Source organism: Drosophila sulfurigaster, chromosome 3 (genome assembly GCF_023558435.1).
Source record: "Drosophila sulfurigaster albostrigata strain 15112-1811.04 chromosome 3, ASM2355843v2, whole genome shotgun sequence".
NCBI lineage: Eukaryota > Metazoa > Arthropoda > Insecta > Diptera > Drosophilidae > Drosophila > Drosophila sulfurigaster.
The window spans coordinates 48,620,805-48,636,025 of NC_084883.1; the positions used below are offsets into that span (position 1 = coordinate 48,620,805).

Consider the following 15,221-nt stretch of genomic DNA (forward strand, 5'->3'; position numbering starts at 1 on the left):
AATTTTTGTGTTGCCGCTGGCAGCAAAACGGAGCATCTATCAGGTGCATTGATCTATGGCCATTTTTTCTATATTTATTTTTAATTAACGCCAAGTTGCTTTTGCCCAGCTCCCAGATCCCAGGTCCAGTTGCAGGGTTGCTGGTTGTTGCCACAGTTGTTGCTGTTACTGTGGCTGCTGCTTTCCCATGGCTGGGTTTCAATGGCAAAAATTCATGTTTGATGAGAAAGGCAGAAAGGCGCAGAAAGCCGCTAGAAATGGAAATCTATAAAGATCATTAGCATCCGGAGCACGTACCGCAGTCGCAGCCAGTTGATTGCAGGGAGCTGACTAATAGATCAGACCAACACAGGGAGAGTGAGTCTCCAAGCAAACAAAATAGAAAGGGGAGAAGAGTGAAGAGCAGAGGGAGAGAGCAAACATTTGCTTCAATTATCTCAGTTTCTGGCTGAGGCAGAATTATGTTAAGCGTTTTGCCATTTAGCTAAATTGAAACTGAGAAGAAGTTATTGAAGTTTGTAAGCTTGTAAGAAGTTCTGTTCCGTCTGGTTTTACCAGTTGCTAACAATTTTTTTATATGGTTCATCATGGATCGATGACAGGCCCCAAATGACATTGAAGCGAAAGCCAACAGAATCAGGCCACAAATGCCGAACAAGATTCTGGCTGCGTTGTGGCATGCGAGGCATGTCTAATCAGAGCTCCCTCCCTCCCTCCCCCTCTTTTGGCAACTCAAACAATTTTACTAACTTCATTATTCAGCATTAAAAACCAATTCAATTACACATTCGAATTGCATTTTGCAGTCTTCGAACATGTTCGATGCAACATGTTTGATGCTTAACAGTGCGCTGTTAACTGTCGCTTAAGCAGCTTTGAATTCAAGCTTCTATTTCGATTTGAATTGAGAGTTTGTTCCACATTTTGCGTATGAAAATCTAAAGATTTATGGTTGTTGTTAATAAATAAAGATTGTTATACGAAATTCTATGGCACTCTTTTCTTCTTCTGGTGTCTGTGTTCAATTGTTCTGCCTTGGATATATGCAACTGTTAAAATGTATCTTTCGCTTTGTGTGAGCTTGTGGCAACAAACTGCAAACCGGTCTCTGCGACGCGCTGGGAGAAAAGTCTGCAAAGGCCGCGTCGACTGCGACGCCAAAGTCAAAGTCAACAGCTACAGCGACGGCGACGTCGAAGTCGACGGTGGCAGCGTTTTCCGGTTGAAAATTTTTAAAAGACGCTGCCGCAACGCGGCTGGAAACATTTGTACCAAGACGTTAGAAGACAACGCAACTGCGATCGGAGCGCGAACAACAAAACTTACAAACTTACAACAAAAAAAGAGACAGCGCAAGAGTGTGAAAAAGATAGAGCGAGTGTGAGAGAGTAAAGCGACAAAACAAAAAAGTAAAAGAAAAAGAAAATACAAGTGCTATTTGAAAAGTGGCCAAAATACAAAAAGAAAAAAAGTCTCAGACTAGTTGCCTGCTCCTTTTGCCAGTTGCAGTTCGACTTGGACTTGGAGTTGGACTTGACTTTGGCAGATCTTTCGTCTGCGATCTAAAGAAGAACTTCGTAGTGGACGTGTGCTTCGGTCGTGCAAAAGCTTGAAGAGGCTTCGAACAAACAGTTACAGTTAGTTGACACTAATACGCGAAATACGACGAATGCGTTGGCCAAAAATATAAAAAACGGAAAAAAGAATAAGAAATAAATTATAATCATAATAGAAACTGGCTAAAGAAACGAGTCGCGAGTGCCACATCCATTTCTAGTTTTTTGCAATTGCAGTTACCAGTTCCCCGGGTTGTTGTTGACCACCCAAGTGTGTGTGTGTGTCTTTCTTCTACTTTTCGGATTCCCGTTCCGCATCCCCAACATGGCGCTAAGTGCTGCCTGCAGCTGCGCCCTGGCGCTTCTATTCGTCGCCACCCTCTGCTCGAGCTTGTGTTCCGCTGAATATCCGGGCGTCATTGAGCTCGTTGGTTACAGCAATCGACGGGCGCGCACTCATTTCATGGAGTCCCCCAGTCCGAATCCCACGCTGACGCCACCTGCGGCCAAGACACGCGCTGACATCGAGACTGTGAAGCGCAACATGAAGAAGTACGATCGTCTGTTGGAGCTGGACACAAAGAACTTGCCGGAGCCACAGAAGGATATGCTGGCGCGCATTGTGGAGCGTGTGGCAAGGTTGAAGGAGACACTCGACATCGAGGAACAGCAGTTGATACAACAGGAGGCAACCTCGGCACGCAGCAGCAGCGGCAGTTCATCCACTCAACAACTGTCCACGGAGGAACTCGAGCAGAGCACGCTGCCAACGACGGGCTACACCGAAACGGAAACCGATCCCACGCTGTTGCTGGATGAGACCACGTTGCTGGAGCTGCAGAACACAATGAACGAACAGGCTGCTCTCCAGGCTGAAGTCACGGCTCAGACAACTTTAATGCGTGAATTCCCTACGACAACAGATGCCATCGATGCTGGGGAAACAACAGTGCCCGCTTTGACCACGCTCGCTGAGAGCAGCCAGGAGACAGCAAGCGATGCCAGCGAAGAAGAGTCGACAACCAGCAACGATTCACTGACCGATGCCACCGATGCCGATGATCAATTTGTGGCCGCACGTTCGAACAACAACATTGCTGCCATCACAGCAGCCGATGCGGATCCCAGCACCAGCACAACACAAAGTGCGGGCAATCAACGCACGCTGACCACCATGGGCAAGCTGAAATTGCGTCCGACGAAGCGTCCTTTCGGTCATAAGGTGACAGCAGCGCTGAAGCGTCAAGGACAACGGCCCAGCAGCGTGAGTGCAGCGGCAGCCAATGCAGCAGCGGCCTCAAAGCCACCTTCTCAAACAGCGACAACCATCAAGCAGAAGCAGGGCACTAACAGCAACAACTATGCGCAGAAGCAGACAACCAAACAGCAGCAACAGCAGCAACAGCAGCAGAAGGTAACAGCCGCTGGCAACACGCAGCAACCAGCAACAATGACAACAGCCAACTCTCAGGCGCCAGCATTGCCGCTGGAACAGCTTTACACACGCACGCCTCAAGCCAACATACCTGCAGCAGCAGCAGCAGCCGCCTCCGTGGCAGCAGCAGCAGCAGCAGCAACACCCGCCGCCAGCAGTTATACGAATAGCAACAGCAACCCATCGGAATCGATAGTCTATGATGGTCATGTGAATGCCTCGGCGCTTATTGACAGCCTCAATACGCATGCGCGCGAGGAGTACTATCAACAAAAGCTTGCCGCCAACGGTGGCAGCAGCAGCAACATCGGCAACGGTAATGGCAACAGCAACAACAAGGATAATAAGGTAAGAGACCAAAGCAATTGCCTTTCTTTCTGCTGACATTTTCCGCTTAATTAGCGATGACTTTAACCAAAAAAAAATAGAGACAATGCCAACAGCGGGTGAAGAAACCGTTTTGAAAGGGGGGGGAGAAGGGGCAACCCAAGTTGAATGTCAAATGCAGAATTATTGGTACAACAAGTTGACTCTTTAAAAGCGGCAACAAGCGGCGACCAAAGCGCAACTGACAGCGACAGCAACAGCAACGACGACGACAACCAATAGCAACAGCAACAATAGTCAACAAAACGGACAACAACAAACAATAAGAAGGCAGACAAAAAGTGCATTCGCGATTCGACTGCAGTATAAAGTTATCCAGCGAAGGGGGACAGCTAGACAGGCAACCAGCAACCAGCAACTAGCAACTAACTTTGTAGCAACTTGCGACTTGCAACATGCTTGTCGTCCAGGTCGACCACTTGTTATAAATGGAGCGCCTCGGGGCTGGCTTTCCATTGCAAATCGATTGTCATAAGTTGGCAACAACAACCACAGCAACAACATCAGCAACAGTTGCTCGTTTTGAGAGAGTGGGTCAATTTTGGCCTAACCGAAAAAAAAAGAAACAAAAGACAAGCCAAAGACATGTCAAGATCCCAGTTGAAGTCGAAGTTGCAGTCGCAGTTGCTGTTGCAGTTGTTGCTGTTGTTGTTGTCTGAGGGCAGCTTCTCACATTCCATCAATAGCTATGCTCCACACACACACAAACACACACAGAAAAATCAAAAAACGAAAGATGAAGAAAAAAAAAAGAAACAATTGCAATTTGTTGCCACTACTGACCTATAAATTTTGATGTGAGCCTTGGTTAACAACATGGACTCGCATGATGAGGATGACGGCGACGGTGGCGACTCCAGCTGAAGCTAAAGCTGAAGTTGTAGCTGTAGCTGAAACCTGGCAACGAGACGACGACATAATTTATGGCTAGGCGATTGCCAATTGCCAATTGGCCATAGCTGGGAACCAAAACGAACGAACGAACGTACGAACATAACATAGCTCTACTCCTCGTTGGCTATATCAGTCAATCGACAGGTTGAGCGAGTTGCACGTCGACTGCGGCAGTTGCACGTCGCTACGTGACACACAAACACATAATCCGCGGCAGCAACAGGTTGACAATCAGCAATGAACTTACCTGCAATGAGAATGAAAAATAACGATAGAAAATGCGTTAGTTAAGGCTACGGATTATTGGACCCTACACACACACACACACATGTACAGCACCCCAAGACACGCCCCCTGCCATGCCTCCGCTCCGTCCAAGCCTAATTGATTTGATAGTCACATACGTTGTGGCATCCACACCTAAATAGGCCAACGGACCAACGGTTGCGTCTCTAATGCAATCGTTAATTGTTTTAACCCAAACCTGGGTAGAATCATTACGACTTGAATGTGGCTCACTTATTTGCTTGATTGATCAATCAAATTGCGGCACAAGCAATTGCAACTCCCGCTAACAGAACTCATCATTCTTTTTAAAATCGCATTAATTTGAATTTGTGTAAGATTATTCTAATAACTAGCAATAACACTGTAATTTACTTGACTGATCAATCAACACGGAACACTGTTACTGATTGAACTTTTTGAAAAATGCATTAACCTTAAAAGATTCAGCTTTGTCTCTAATGCAAACGTTAATTGTTCTCACACAAACCTGTGAAAAATCACAACCAGTTAAGTTACTACTCACTTATTAGAGCTTGATTGACCAATGAAATGTGGCAAATGCAATTGCATCTTCTGCTCACATAACTCAAATCGCATTAATTTCAATTTTTTAGAGATTATTCTAATAACTGACTTGAACAACTTAAGAACTTACTTTCTGTCTAACTGTCTATGTTGCTTGACTTATCAATTAACTTAGAACACTATTTATTGAGTTTTCTTCAGGGATATAGTAATCATAATAGATTCAACGTTAATTATTTTCAAACAAATCTGGATAGAATCAATGCCAGTTGAGCGACTCACTTATTTGATTGATTAATCAATCAAATGCCGTAATGCAAAAGCATCTACTGCTTATATAACTCATCATTCATTTCAAAATCGCATTAATTTGAATTATTTTAGAGATTATACTAATAATAAACTATAACTGTGTAACTTGCTTGACTGATCAATCATAAGAGAACTGATTGAGCCTTTTCCAAACATGCATAAAGCTTAATAGATACAGTTAATCACTACATGTAAATCATGGAATGTACTATTTTTTGCCATACACTTTTAACAACATATTTACTGCAATCAATTCATCAATCATTCGATTGATTGATTGAGCAATAAAACTAATTAAAGGAAGCTTCTCCTCAGCAGTAGTTTTTTAATACTTATTTCATATTCTTATTGATCAATGCATAGCACAATAAAAAGCATAGTAAAATTTGAAGTCATGCGTTTGATTGATCAATCAGTGCCGTTCAACCGTACAATGCTTCAACCACAAGTCTCACTCGCTCACTGAAGGTCGCATTAATTTTAATGTTCTACTCGTAATCAATGATTCTTGTCGACAGCAAAAACACATTAAAGAACTTTATGAGCTACCCGTGAAACATTCTGATTGTTGAATGATCAACCAAGCGGTAACTCAGCTGCCATCTTCCAACTGCCAACTGATTGCTCTCTGTCCATCTGCGGTGTTTACCGCTACAGAAATATCATAAATTAACGATTAAGCACAGATTTGTTGTACAGTTTTTTTGTCTGTGGGCTGACCACGCTGTAATTAACACATTGTTTAAATATTTTTGCCAGGGAACACACACAAAAAACTAAGTTATAATTGTTCCGACATTGCGACACACTAACAAAAAACAAACAAAAAAAAGCGCATTTTGTGAAAGATCTTAATTTGCATAGAAATAATAATATGAAATGAAAGAAAGAAACAACTTTCGCTCGCATTTCATTTATACGCTTTCTAAGCCCCCAAAAAAAGATCAGTTCAGAGTAGACCGAAAACTAAGAACCTCTTTTAGATCAAAAGGCGCTAATGGCACACAAATCAAGACAACTATCATAAATAAACTCGATGCGTCACAATACAACTTTGATCTAGGTACAATAAAGATTCTTCTTAACTCGAACTCGAACTCAAAGTCAAAGCCAATCGGGGGCAGCCTCTTTGATAATATTAATAATGGTCATAATAATGAGCTGAGCTGAGCTGTGTTGAGTTGAGTTGAGGCACCGTTAACTGCATTTACATACCTCATGCCACACAATGGCTAGGTCATGGCGTTGTGGCATGAGTTGCAGTTAGACTGTTGCTGCTGCTGCTTCTCTTTCTCCGAATGATGCAACACAACATGAGCAACATGCGACTTTTTCACGCTCTCAACTCAATTAATTAGTGGGCAGCTTAACAACAACATCAAAAAAACAACACCACTGAAAGATTGAAAAACCGAGCTAAGCGTATGCGACTGACAAAGTGCCCTGTAGTCGAGATTAAAAAGGTTTTCTCAGTTAAACATTAATTTGTATCACATGAATATTAATGAATTCAAAACAGTTTGATAATAATTACTTCACATTGTCTAAAAATAAAACTTATATAAGCAACTAAGAGATTTTTCAAGATAATTTCAGTTTTGTTTTTTACATTATTCAAATAAGAGAAAAGACAAGAAGCTAAATATATTTAAACATCTATAAATCGAAAGCCGTTTATAAGAAATTATTCCACACTGATCAAAATAAATAATAAAAACAAAAATAAAAATTTTATAGCAAGAAATATTTAAATATAATTTTAATTCGATTGTTGAAAAGAAGCAAAAAATACTTCAATAACAATGAAATTAACAGACTTTGAAGATATTTTTAGTTTTGTTGTTAAAAAGCAGCAAAAAAAAAATATTCAAACAACAATGAAAGTAACATATTTTGAAGATATTTTTAGATTTGTTGTTGAAAAGAGGCAAAAGATACTTAAACATCAATGAATCAAAAGCCGTTTATAAGAAATTATTCCACACAGATCTGAATAAAATGTAAACAGCAAATATTTTTAGTTTTACTGTTGAAAAGAAGTAAAAATACTAGTATTGAAAACTTTTCCTTTATAATTCGCATTATACGCTATAAAACCCAAACAAATACCTAGGGAATTATTATAATAAAAGTAAATACACACGTGCCCCATATCAGAAGCACAACTTTAAATAAATTTGTAAAGCAAAAGGTATTAAGAAAACTATAGAAATCGTGTAGCTCTAAAGAATTCAATAGCTTCGCATAATCATGCGACTTTATAGTGAAGTTCCGTCTGTTTATAATACTCTTCTCTTCAACGCTTTTTTTCAATACCCCAGAAGAAGAAAATCTCGCTGTCGCTGGGCATGCGCCAGACCCCAACAACTCAGACCCAAAGCCAGCTCAAAAACTCAAAAAGACCTCTGGATGACCACGCCCCCAAACGGTTTCATGGAGCTGGCAATTAATTATGGCTTTTGCATTTGCATTGCTTTCAGCTCAGAGGCAAAAAACAAAAACAAAAAAAAAATGAAAAACGAAAGACAAAAGAAGTTTCACTGCTTTTTCACTACCTTATTCAATGTCCCAGCCCCCCCAAGCGAACAGTGTGTGGCTTTTGCCGCGTGCCTCATGGTAACAATGACACCAACAATTTTACAAGGCATAGAGCAGATAATAATAGCCTGCAGCAAATGGGTAAAAATAAAAGAAACGAAGAGAAAAACAACAACAACGGCCAACAAAAGTGAATTGCAGTTAATGTAATTTCAACAAATCATAAAAAGAAAAATTGTGCGCACAAGAAGTCGTCGAATTTGTTAAGCTTATGGCTTAAACCAAATTCCCGGAACAAGTGTGAAAACTGTAAACCGATGCAGCTGCCACTGTCGTTTGATTGACAGGCAGCATTTTGTGGCAGGTGGCAAGTTGATAGTTTATAAGCGTGTAAAGAGAAATGACCAAACAAAAATTGGCCATAAATCAACGCTGACCATGAAATGAGTTGAAACATTAGCAGCACTGGGTCAAAGGTGAAGAGCAAAACTGTTATCGGCCTCAAAAATCCAAAATCGAACGATTAATCGAAGCCAAAGCAATTACAATACCAAAGGAAAGAGCTAAGAGGGCAGAGCAGTACTTGAAGTGCTTAGCGGAAGCTGCAAGCGAATGCAAATGAAAGCATTCAAGCAGAAAGCAGCGACAGGGCCAAGAGAAAGACACCGAGACTTAGAGTCGGAGTCGGAGTTGGAGTTGATTTCTAAGCCAGACGTTATTCCATATGATTAGGAAAAATCGAACAATGCATTACTACAGACACACAGACACAGAAGAAGAAAGCTGCACGTTAGACAGTAGACTGTCTTCGTGGTATCTTGATATTTGTGTTGTTGTGTTGTGGGCTTTCTAACATTTTGGGAAAGGGTTTTTTTTTGTCTTTTTTGCATTTCCACATTTCACATTCTGCGTTGATTTATGAAAACAGCAAACAGCAAACAGAAAAAAACCCAAAAAACTTTTACTCGCAATTAAACAAGCAAACTAATCAAGCTCCAAGAACTAACTTTAATCACAGTAATTTATTTGATATAAAACAGAGAGAAGACAGCTCATTAGCGTAAAGGTTGAAATGCTGCGAAAATGAAAAGTGAAACTCGCCGAAGAGCAATTATAGGCCAAAATGCTGCTCAGAGCTCTTAGAGCTTTGATGACTGTTGACTGCTTTGCTCTACACTCAACGATCATCAGATTGTGTATTGTGTATTGTGTATTGCAGTGTGTTACCAATTCATTTGTGGCAATGACTTGGCTACTACTCAAACTCATACTGCGTCGTCCCTTTAATTTGCATTTTGGGCATCGTGCGCCAGAGATCGACTTTGATGCTCTAATGAGAGAGGCCTTTGGGTCGCACTTTCCATTAAATGGTGAGAGTTGCAACTGTGGGGCAAGAAACGTAAGAAACGGAAAAACAAACTACATCAAAACTGACACAACTAGCCACGATCAAGTTCACGACCAAATTAAGATCTCACAGCAACAAACTAATTGTAAATGTCTCAGGCCAAAAGTATTTGCATTTTGTGTTGCTCTCCAAAACTCTCATCCTTTTGTCTTTGTCTTTGTCTTTGACTTTGACTTTGAATTTGATTTTCCGAGTTTAAGTTTTAGTATTAAAGTCTTTGGCTTTCTTCTCGCTTTGTTTTTTCTGCTGCTTTGGGTTTCTAGGTCGTGTAATTGTGCATAGAGCACAAAACTCACACAAACAACTGCAAATAGCTGCAATACATACAAAAAAAACAACAAACCAATTGCATTTAAATCACAATTCGCTTTGTTGTTGCCAATCTCTGTTTGCCATTGTTATTGTTGTAGCTGTTGTTGGCTATGGCTAATTCAATTGCTGCGCTCGGGTAAAAATAAATAAGAATCAAATTGATAAATTATTTATAAAGCTCTCGTCGGAGTGAGCTATGCCGCTATTCCAGAATCGCGTTTATGGTCTATAAATTTATTGTACTTTCTAAACCAAAAATTATGCGATGAGCCACGAAACCACGACGAAGACGACGGAGCATCTCCACAATTTTAGAGTTCAACGGAAAATGTGAAGTTGGCCTTTTTTTGTGTTGTGTTGCGTTTTGACCCATAGATTTGGCCTCGGGGCAATCTTAATACAGCAATTTCTATGCGCCGTCTGCAATTAACGTTGGCCATTGAAAAGATATGCATCTATCAAACTTTCCTCAAATCTCAGACAGATGGGAGAGTGTGTGGCATGCCACATTTAAGACAGTCATCACAATTGCTGTTGCAGCAATCAACGTTGTAAAAATATTGCAACAAATCGCATTTTAAATGGCAAAAATCGGAATCGGAATCGGAATGTTTTCAAATTTCGAGCGGTGGCAACAACTTTTACTCAAGAGCGACTGATAATAAAGGCGTTGTAAATCTCTGAGCATAGAAAGTGCCGTTCCGTGGGCGTGGCACACTTTGACACAATTCTCTTTTGCTACAATGTTGCAAACAACAAAATAACATCTGCTTTGCGGCAAATTGCGGCAGTCTTGTGCCTCTTATTGTTGCATATTTAAATTGCTAATTTGTTATTGTTGCTGCCCGTCCTTTTTTTTTGTGAGTTTTGTGTTTATTTGCTCTTTTATTTGCAACTTATTTATGTTTTGTTTCCTCGCAAAATGCATGGGAAATTGTAATTTCATGTCCTCCACCTGGCCAAGCAGCAACAGCAGAAGCAGAAGCAGAAGCAACAACACAGCGTTGTCGTCCCATTAAAATGCACAAAGTTTTGCTGATGTCAGAGGCGGGGCGCATAATTTTGCTGCATCTACAGATAGAGTCGAAGTCGGACTCAGAGTCGGAGTCGGGAGTCGGGAGTCGTCTACAACGTCGACGTGTTGTACGTGTATCGCAGTCAGTTACAAACGACTCAAAAGCTTACATAAATGCATAGATACTTTTCATTCCTTTGCTTGTTCTTCTGTCTGATTCTCCATCTTTATGACAAGACATTAAAATGGATTAGTTGCTGTGCTGAACTGTGCTGTGCAGCACAGCGCTGGCTAGCTAAAAGGGGCCACTGGGGTTAATTCTTAAAATAATGCTGCTAAATAATCGATAACAGCCACTCATTAATGCGCATTAGCTCAATTATAGATAACAGCAAAATGTTTACTGCTCTCTGAAATATTCTTGATCATTTGCGTAAATACATAATTGTTATCGATACATTTTTGTATATCGATATTTATCGAAAATAAGTGATCAAATTCAACTACATTTCAATACTTGAATATACGCTTTATCGATAACTTATTGAGGATATCGATAATTATCGACAACACAACACTTGTTAACGATATTTTTTTGCACATCAATATTTATCGGAAACAATCTAATTCGACTGCAAATCTATACTTCAATATTGATAACTTGTTATGGGTATCGATAATTATCGCGAAAAGAATTCATGAAACTTAACTGCAAATGAAAGGTTAAATATCTATAAGTTTTTTGGTTTGACAATTGTAATGGAGAACTCTTTTGAGTTACTTGCGATGCAATTAAAACATTACAAGTAATCGGTTTTTGTATATATCGATAATTATCGAGAACATACCAAAACATTTTCAGCTGCAAATGAAAAATGGAATATTCTGTTTATCAAAAGGATCACTTCATCTGGATCATCCTTTTTAAACTCTTCAAGATACATTTTATCGATAACCTTAAAGTATATCGATAACTTTCGATACCCCAAAAATTTCTACATTCTGTTCATCCATCACTTCTTTCATATATCAACAATTATCGTTGATGAGTAAAATTTCAATGTTCTGGTTATCGAAATCATCTGTAGTATCATTAACGATAATTATCGATAACCCATAAAATCAAATTTCGCTTCAAATCAACTGCAATTAGACTACAGCAATTTCTCAAACTCATCATCAGACTTGGCAAACTTCATCACTTTCTTGCCGCACGATAATTATCGATGACTCCTCAAAAAAAAAACTGAATGCTAAATTTCACTCGTTTGTGCCCAATTTCGTTTTCATTTGTGCCAACATATCGAGTGCATTATCGACTTTAGTCGACTTCATCAACTCAGCTTGCAGCAAGTGTGGTCAGTTTTTAGGCCATCCAACTGACACACTGACAGCTGATTGCTGCCGTTGTCAATGTTGCTGCTGCGCCTGTTGCTGTTGCTGACAACTTGACACAATTTTTCACCAAGTGTCGATGGCCAACAACAACGACAAACGAGCAGCAAAAGTGTCAATTTCCATGCAAGAAAATCTGTGAGAGCAGAGAGAATAGAGAATAGAGAGCAGAGAGCAGAGCAGGGCAGACAAAGCGACGGCCCTAAGAGTCCAAACACTTGGCATAAATACAAACAAGTTATGCACTCCAAACTAGACGAGTGTAGGCAGAAGCTTCCCCTTATCCAACACAACACACAACTTTAGCTTTAAACCTTTTGTTATATTCATATTACACGGATATTACAAGCGACTGCGGCATCGGCAGTCAGCCTAATGGCATGGGTAAATATTGATATAGCAATGCAAAAGAGGGGGTTGAGAGGGGAGGATAGGGGTTTGGCAAGTATGCGGCATATCGATGATTACAATGCCAGCCCGAAGACTAGGTCCACTTGAAGAGAGCTTTGAATTGTGGCCAGGCAAACAGACAACAATCTCAACAGCCAAGCTAAGCATTGTTGTTGCTGGTTGCTAGTTGCTGGTTGTTGTTGCTGCTGGTTTGTTGTTGTTAGTTGTTGCTGATGTTGTCAACTACTGTGCAGCACGTCGCCAGCAATTTGTAAGGCATTGCCATGTCTCTACTCCGCTCTACTCTACTCTACTCTGATCTGTTGTTGTTCTCATTGTGCAGTTGTTGTTTGGCCATTTGTCAGATTTGTTTGGTGTTCAAGTCTCTATGTGAGTGTGGGTATTATCAGAGAAGCGTGTAAACACTTTAGCTTTGACTTGGCGTCGCCGTTAAGCTGCATTTGAATGCAACGCCGCAACTTTCTCGCCAAGTCCCCAAAAAAAAATACAGAAGTCAGCAGCAGCAACAGCAGCAGAAGCAACAACAACAACACCCGCGCAATTAAGTGCTAGAGAGGGAAGCAGCACACAGGGCGGGAAGATTCCATCGAAATCATTAAAATAACAAATTGCGCACGAAACGCAGTCCATAACACAAAATGGACAAAAGCCGCAAAACTTGCAACAGTCATTGGGGCAAGAAGCAGGCGCATCGCTTGCTGGTAAGTGGCATGAAACCCACAGCAGCAAATGGTGCAAAAAGGGTACACAGGCAAAGCTGGGCAATTATGGCCAAGACTTGAAGCCAGTCCAGGCAGAAAAATGCGCTTTCTAACCGCATACAATAAAGCAAGCAAGCAAGAAAAATACAAAGCGGAAAGCGGAGTCTAGCTCCTCCCTGGCAACGTAAAACGAGTATCATAAAGTCATCGAAGTTTATCATTCGCCATCATATTTTGGGCAATTGCCTTGCATGGCCATAAAAAGCAAAAGTTTTGTGTGGGCTAAAAGCGTGTGCAGTAGGCGTGGCAGTTGCCAATTGAAATGGAAATCCATTCGATGTGGCCAATATATGTGTCATTTGTGCAACAACCACAACAACAACCACAACAAAAACAATACTAATTGGGTTCACTGGGGTTGCATATGGAAAATGGAAAGCTTGACGCTTGTCCAATTTGCTTTTTGCCGGCGATTTTTATTAATCATCATCCATATGAGAGAGAGACCAAGAGATGCGAGGCTGGCTAGAAGCTGGCACTCGGCAGGACTTTGGATTAGTTATGTGGTTCCCATGGAACCATAACACGACCGCATCTTCAATCAATGTCAGACGCTGCGCTGTGCAGAGCAGACCGCGAAAATTAATGAGCGAATTTTGCACTGGACAGATAGTAGTAGCATCCACATCCACATCCACATCCACATCCACATTGGATATTGTACTCGTATTTTCTGCACCGACAACAACGACGACGACGACTATTTCTATGATGGGCAGGCGCAACAAAATTGCTAAAAAGCAATGCAGGTTCATGCGCACTTTGTTATTGTGATAAAAATAGAGTGAACACATTTAACAAAATGCCAAGGCTGCGCTGCTAATGAGCTTAGACTTAGACAGGAAAGTAATGAGAAGCTTATTTTGGTGTAATTATCAGCATAATTCCATTTCTCAGGATTAAGAAATTTCAAGACTTTAAAATTCACACTTTTTCATTTGGTGTAATATTCAGCACATTTCTTTAGATTAAGAAATTTGAAGTCTTTAAAATGTGCAAAATTCGATTAAATTTTCGTATCCGTTCAGTTTCTCAAGACTAAGAAATTTCGAGACTTGAAAACTTAAATTTTGTATCTTATTTGGTATACCATTCAGTATATTTCTTTAGATTTTTCTAAAGAAATTTAAAGTCTTTAAAATTTGCACTCATTTTTAAAATAAGTCTAAAACTACAATAAAATTCGATTACATTGTTCCTTGAAGAATCCATTTTTTCACGATTAAAAAATTTAAAGACTTAAAAATTAAAATTTTTTGTTTTATGTAGTATATTTCCATAGATCATGATTATGGAAAACAATTTAAAAATAAAATAGATTATATATAAAATTCATATTTGAATATTTTAAAGTTAGCAAACCAATTTTTAAATAACACAACAACTACAAAAAAATTCGATTAAACCTTTTTTGTATAATATAACCCATTTTTCATGATTAAGAAACTTGAAGACTAACACTTAAATTTTGTATCTTATTTGCTATAAAAAACAGAATATTTCTATAGATCATGATTGTGGAATTTAAAGAATGAAAATCCAAAAACAATTGTTAAATAAAATCATTTTTGTTATAATTATCACATTTCTGTATATCATAATTAAAAAAATTTTAAGACTTCAAAAAGCATTTAAAAAGTAAAAAAAATTGCAATAATTTTTTAATTTGCGAACTGATTAAAAAGAAATTGCATTAGTTTTGGCAACTTAAAAGCTTTACACCAAATTGTGGCCTAATTCTCTAGTTTAAAACTTTTCCAACTTTTTCTTCCACCATTTTATATTTATAGATTGCTTTCGACTTGCAACAGCAGTTAAGTTGTAATGTAAACAGGAGATAGTAAAAATACTTTCGGCAGTTAAATTCAGTTAAGCAAACAGCTTCAAGGATAAATAAAAGTTTGGACAGCAATAATGTTAAATGCATATCGTGATGAATTCTTGTTAGCTTAAAAGTTTGACCAAATCATGTCCAAAACTGACA

At 39.6% G+C, this 15,221-nt stretch overlaps 2 protein-coding genes across 2 annotated transcripts in view; one reads left to right on the forward strand and one right to left on the reverse strand.

The window, feature by feature from the left end:
* The window catches only part of LOC133845185 (elongation factor-like GTPase 1), an 88,798-nt gene that overhangs the window by 51,644 nt on the left and 21,933 nt on the right, over nucleotides 1–15,221 (reverse strand). The window lies entirely within an intron of this gene.
* Nucleotides 1,256–15,221, forward strand: part of LOC133843356 (uncharacterized) — a 32,251-nt gene continuing 18,285 nt past the window's right edge. Inside the window, exon 1 of the mRNA XM_062276863.1 lies at nucleotides 1,256–3,339. Within this exon, the coding sequence (XP_062132847.1) occupies nucleotides 1,882–3,339 (1,458 nt within the window). The 5' untranslated portion in view covers nucleotides 1,256–1,881. The remainder of the gene's footprint in view (nucleotides 3,340–15,221) is intronic.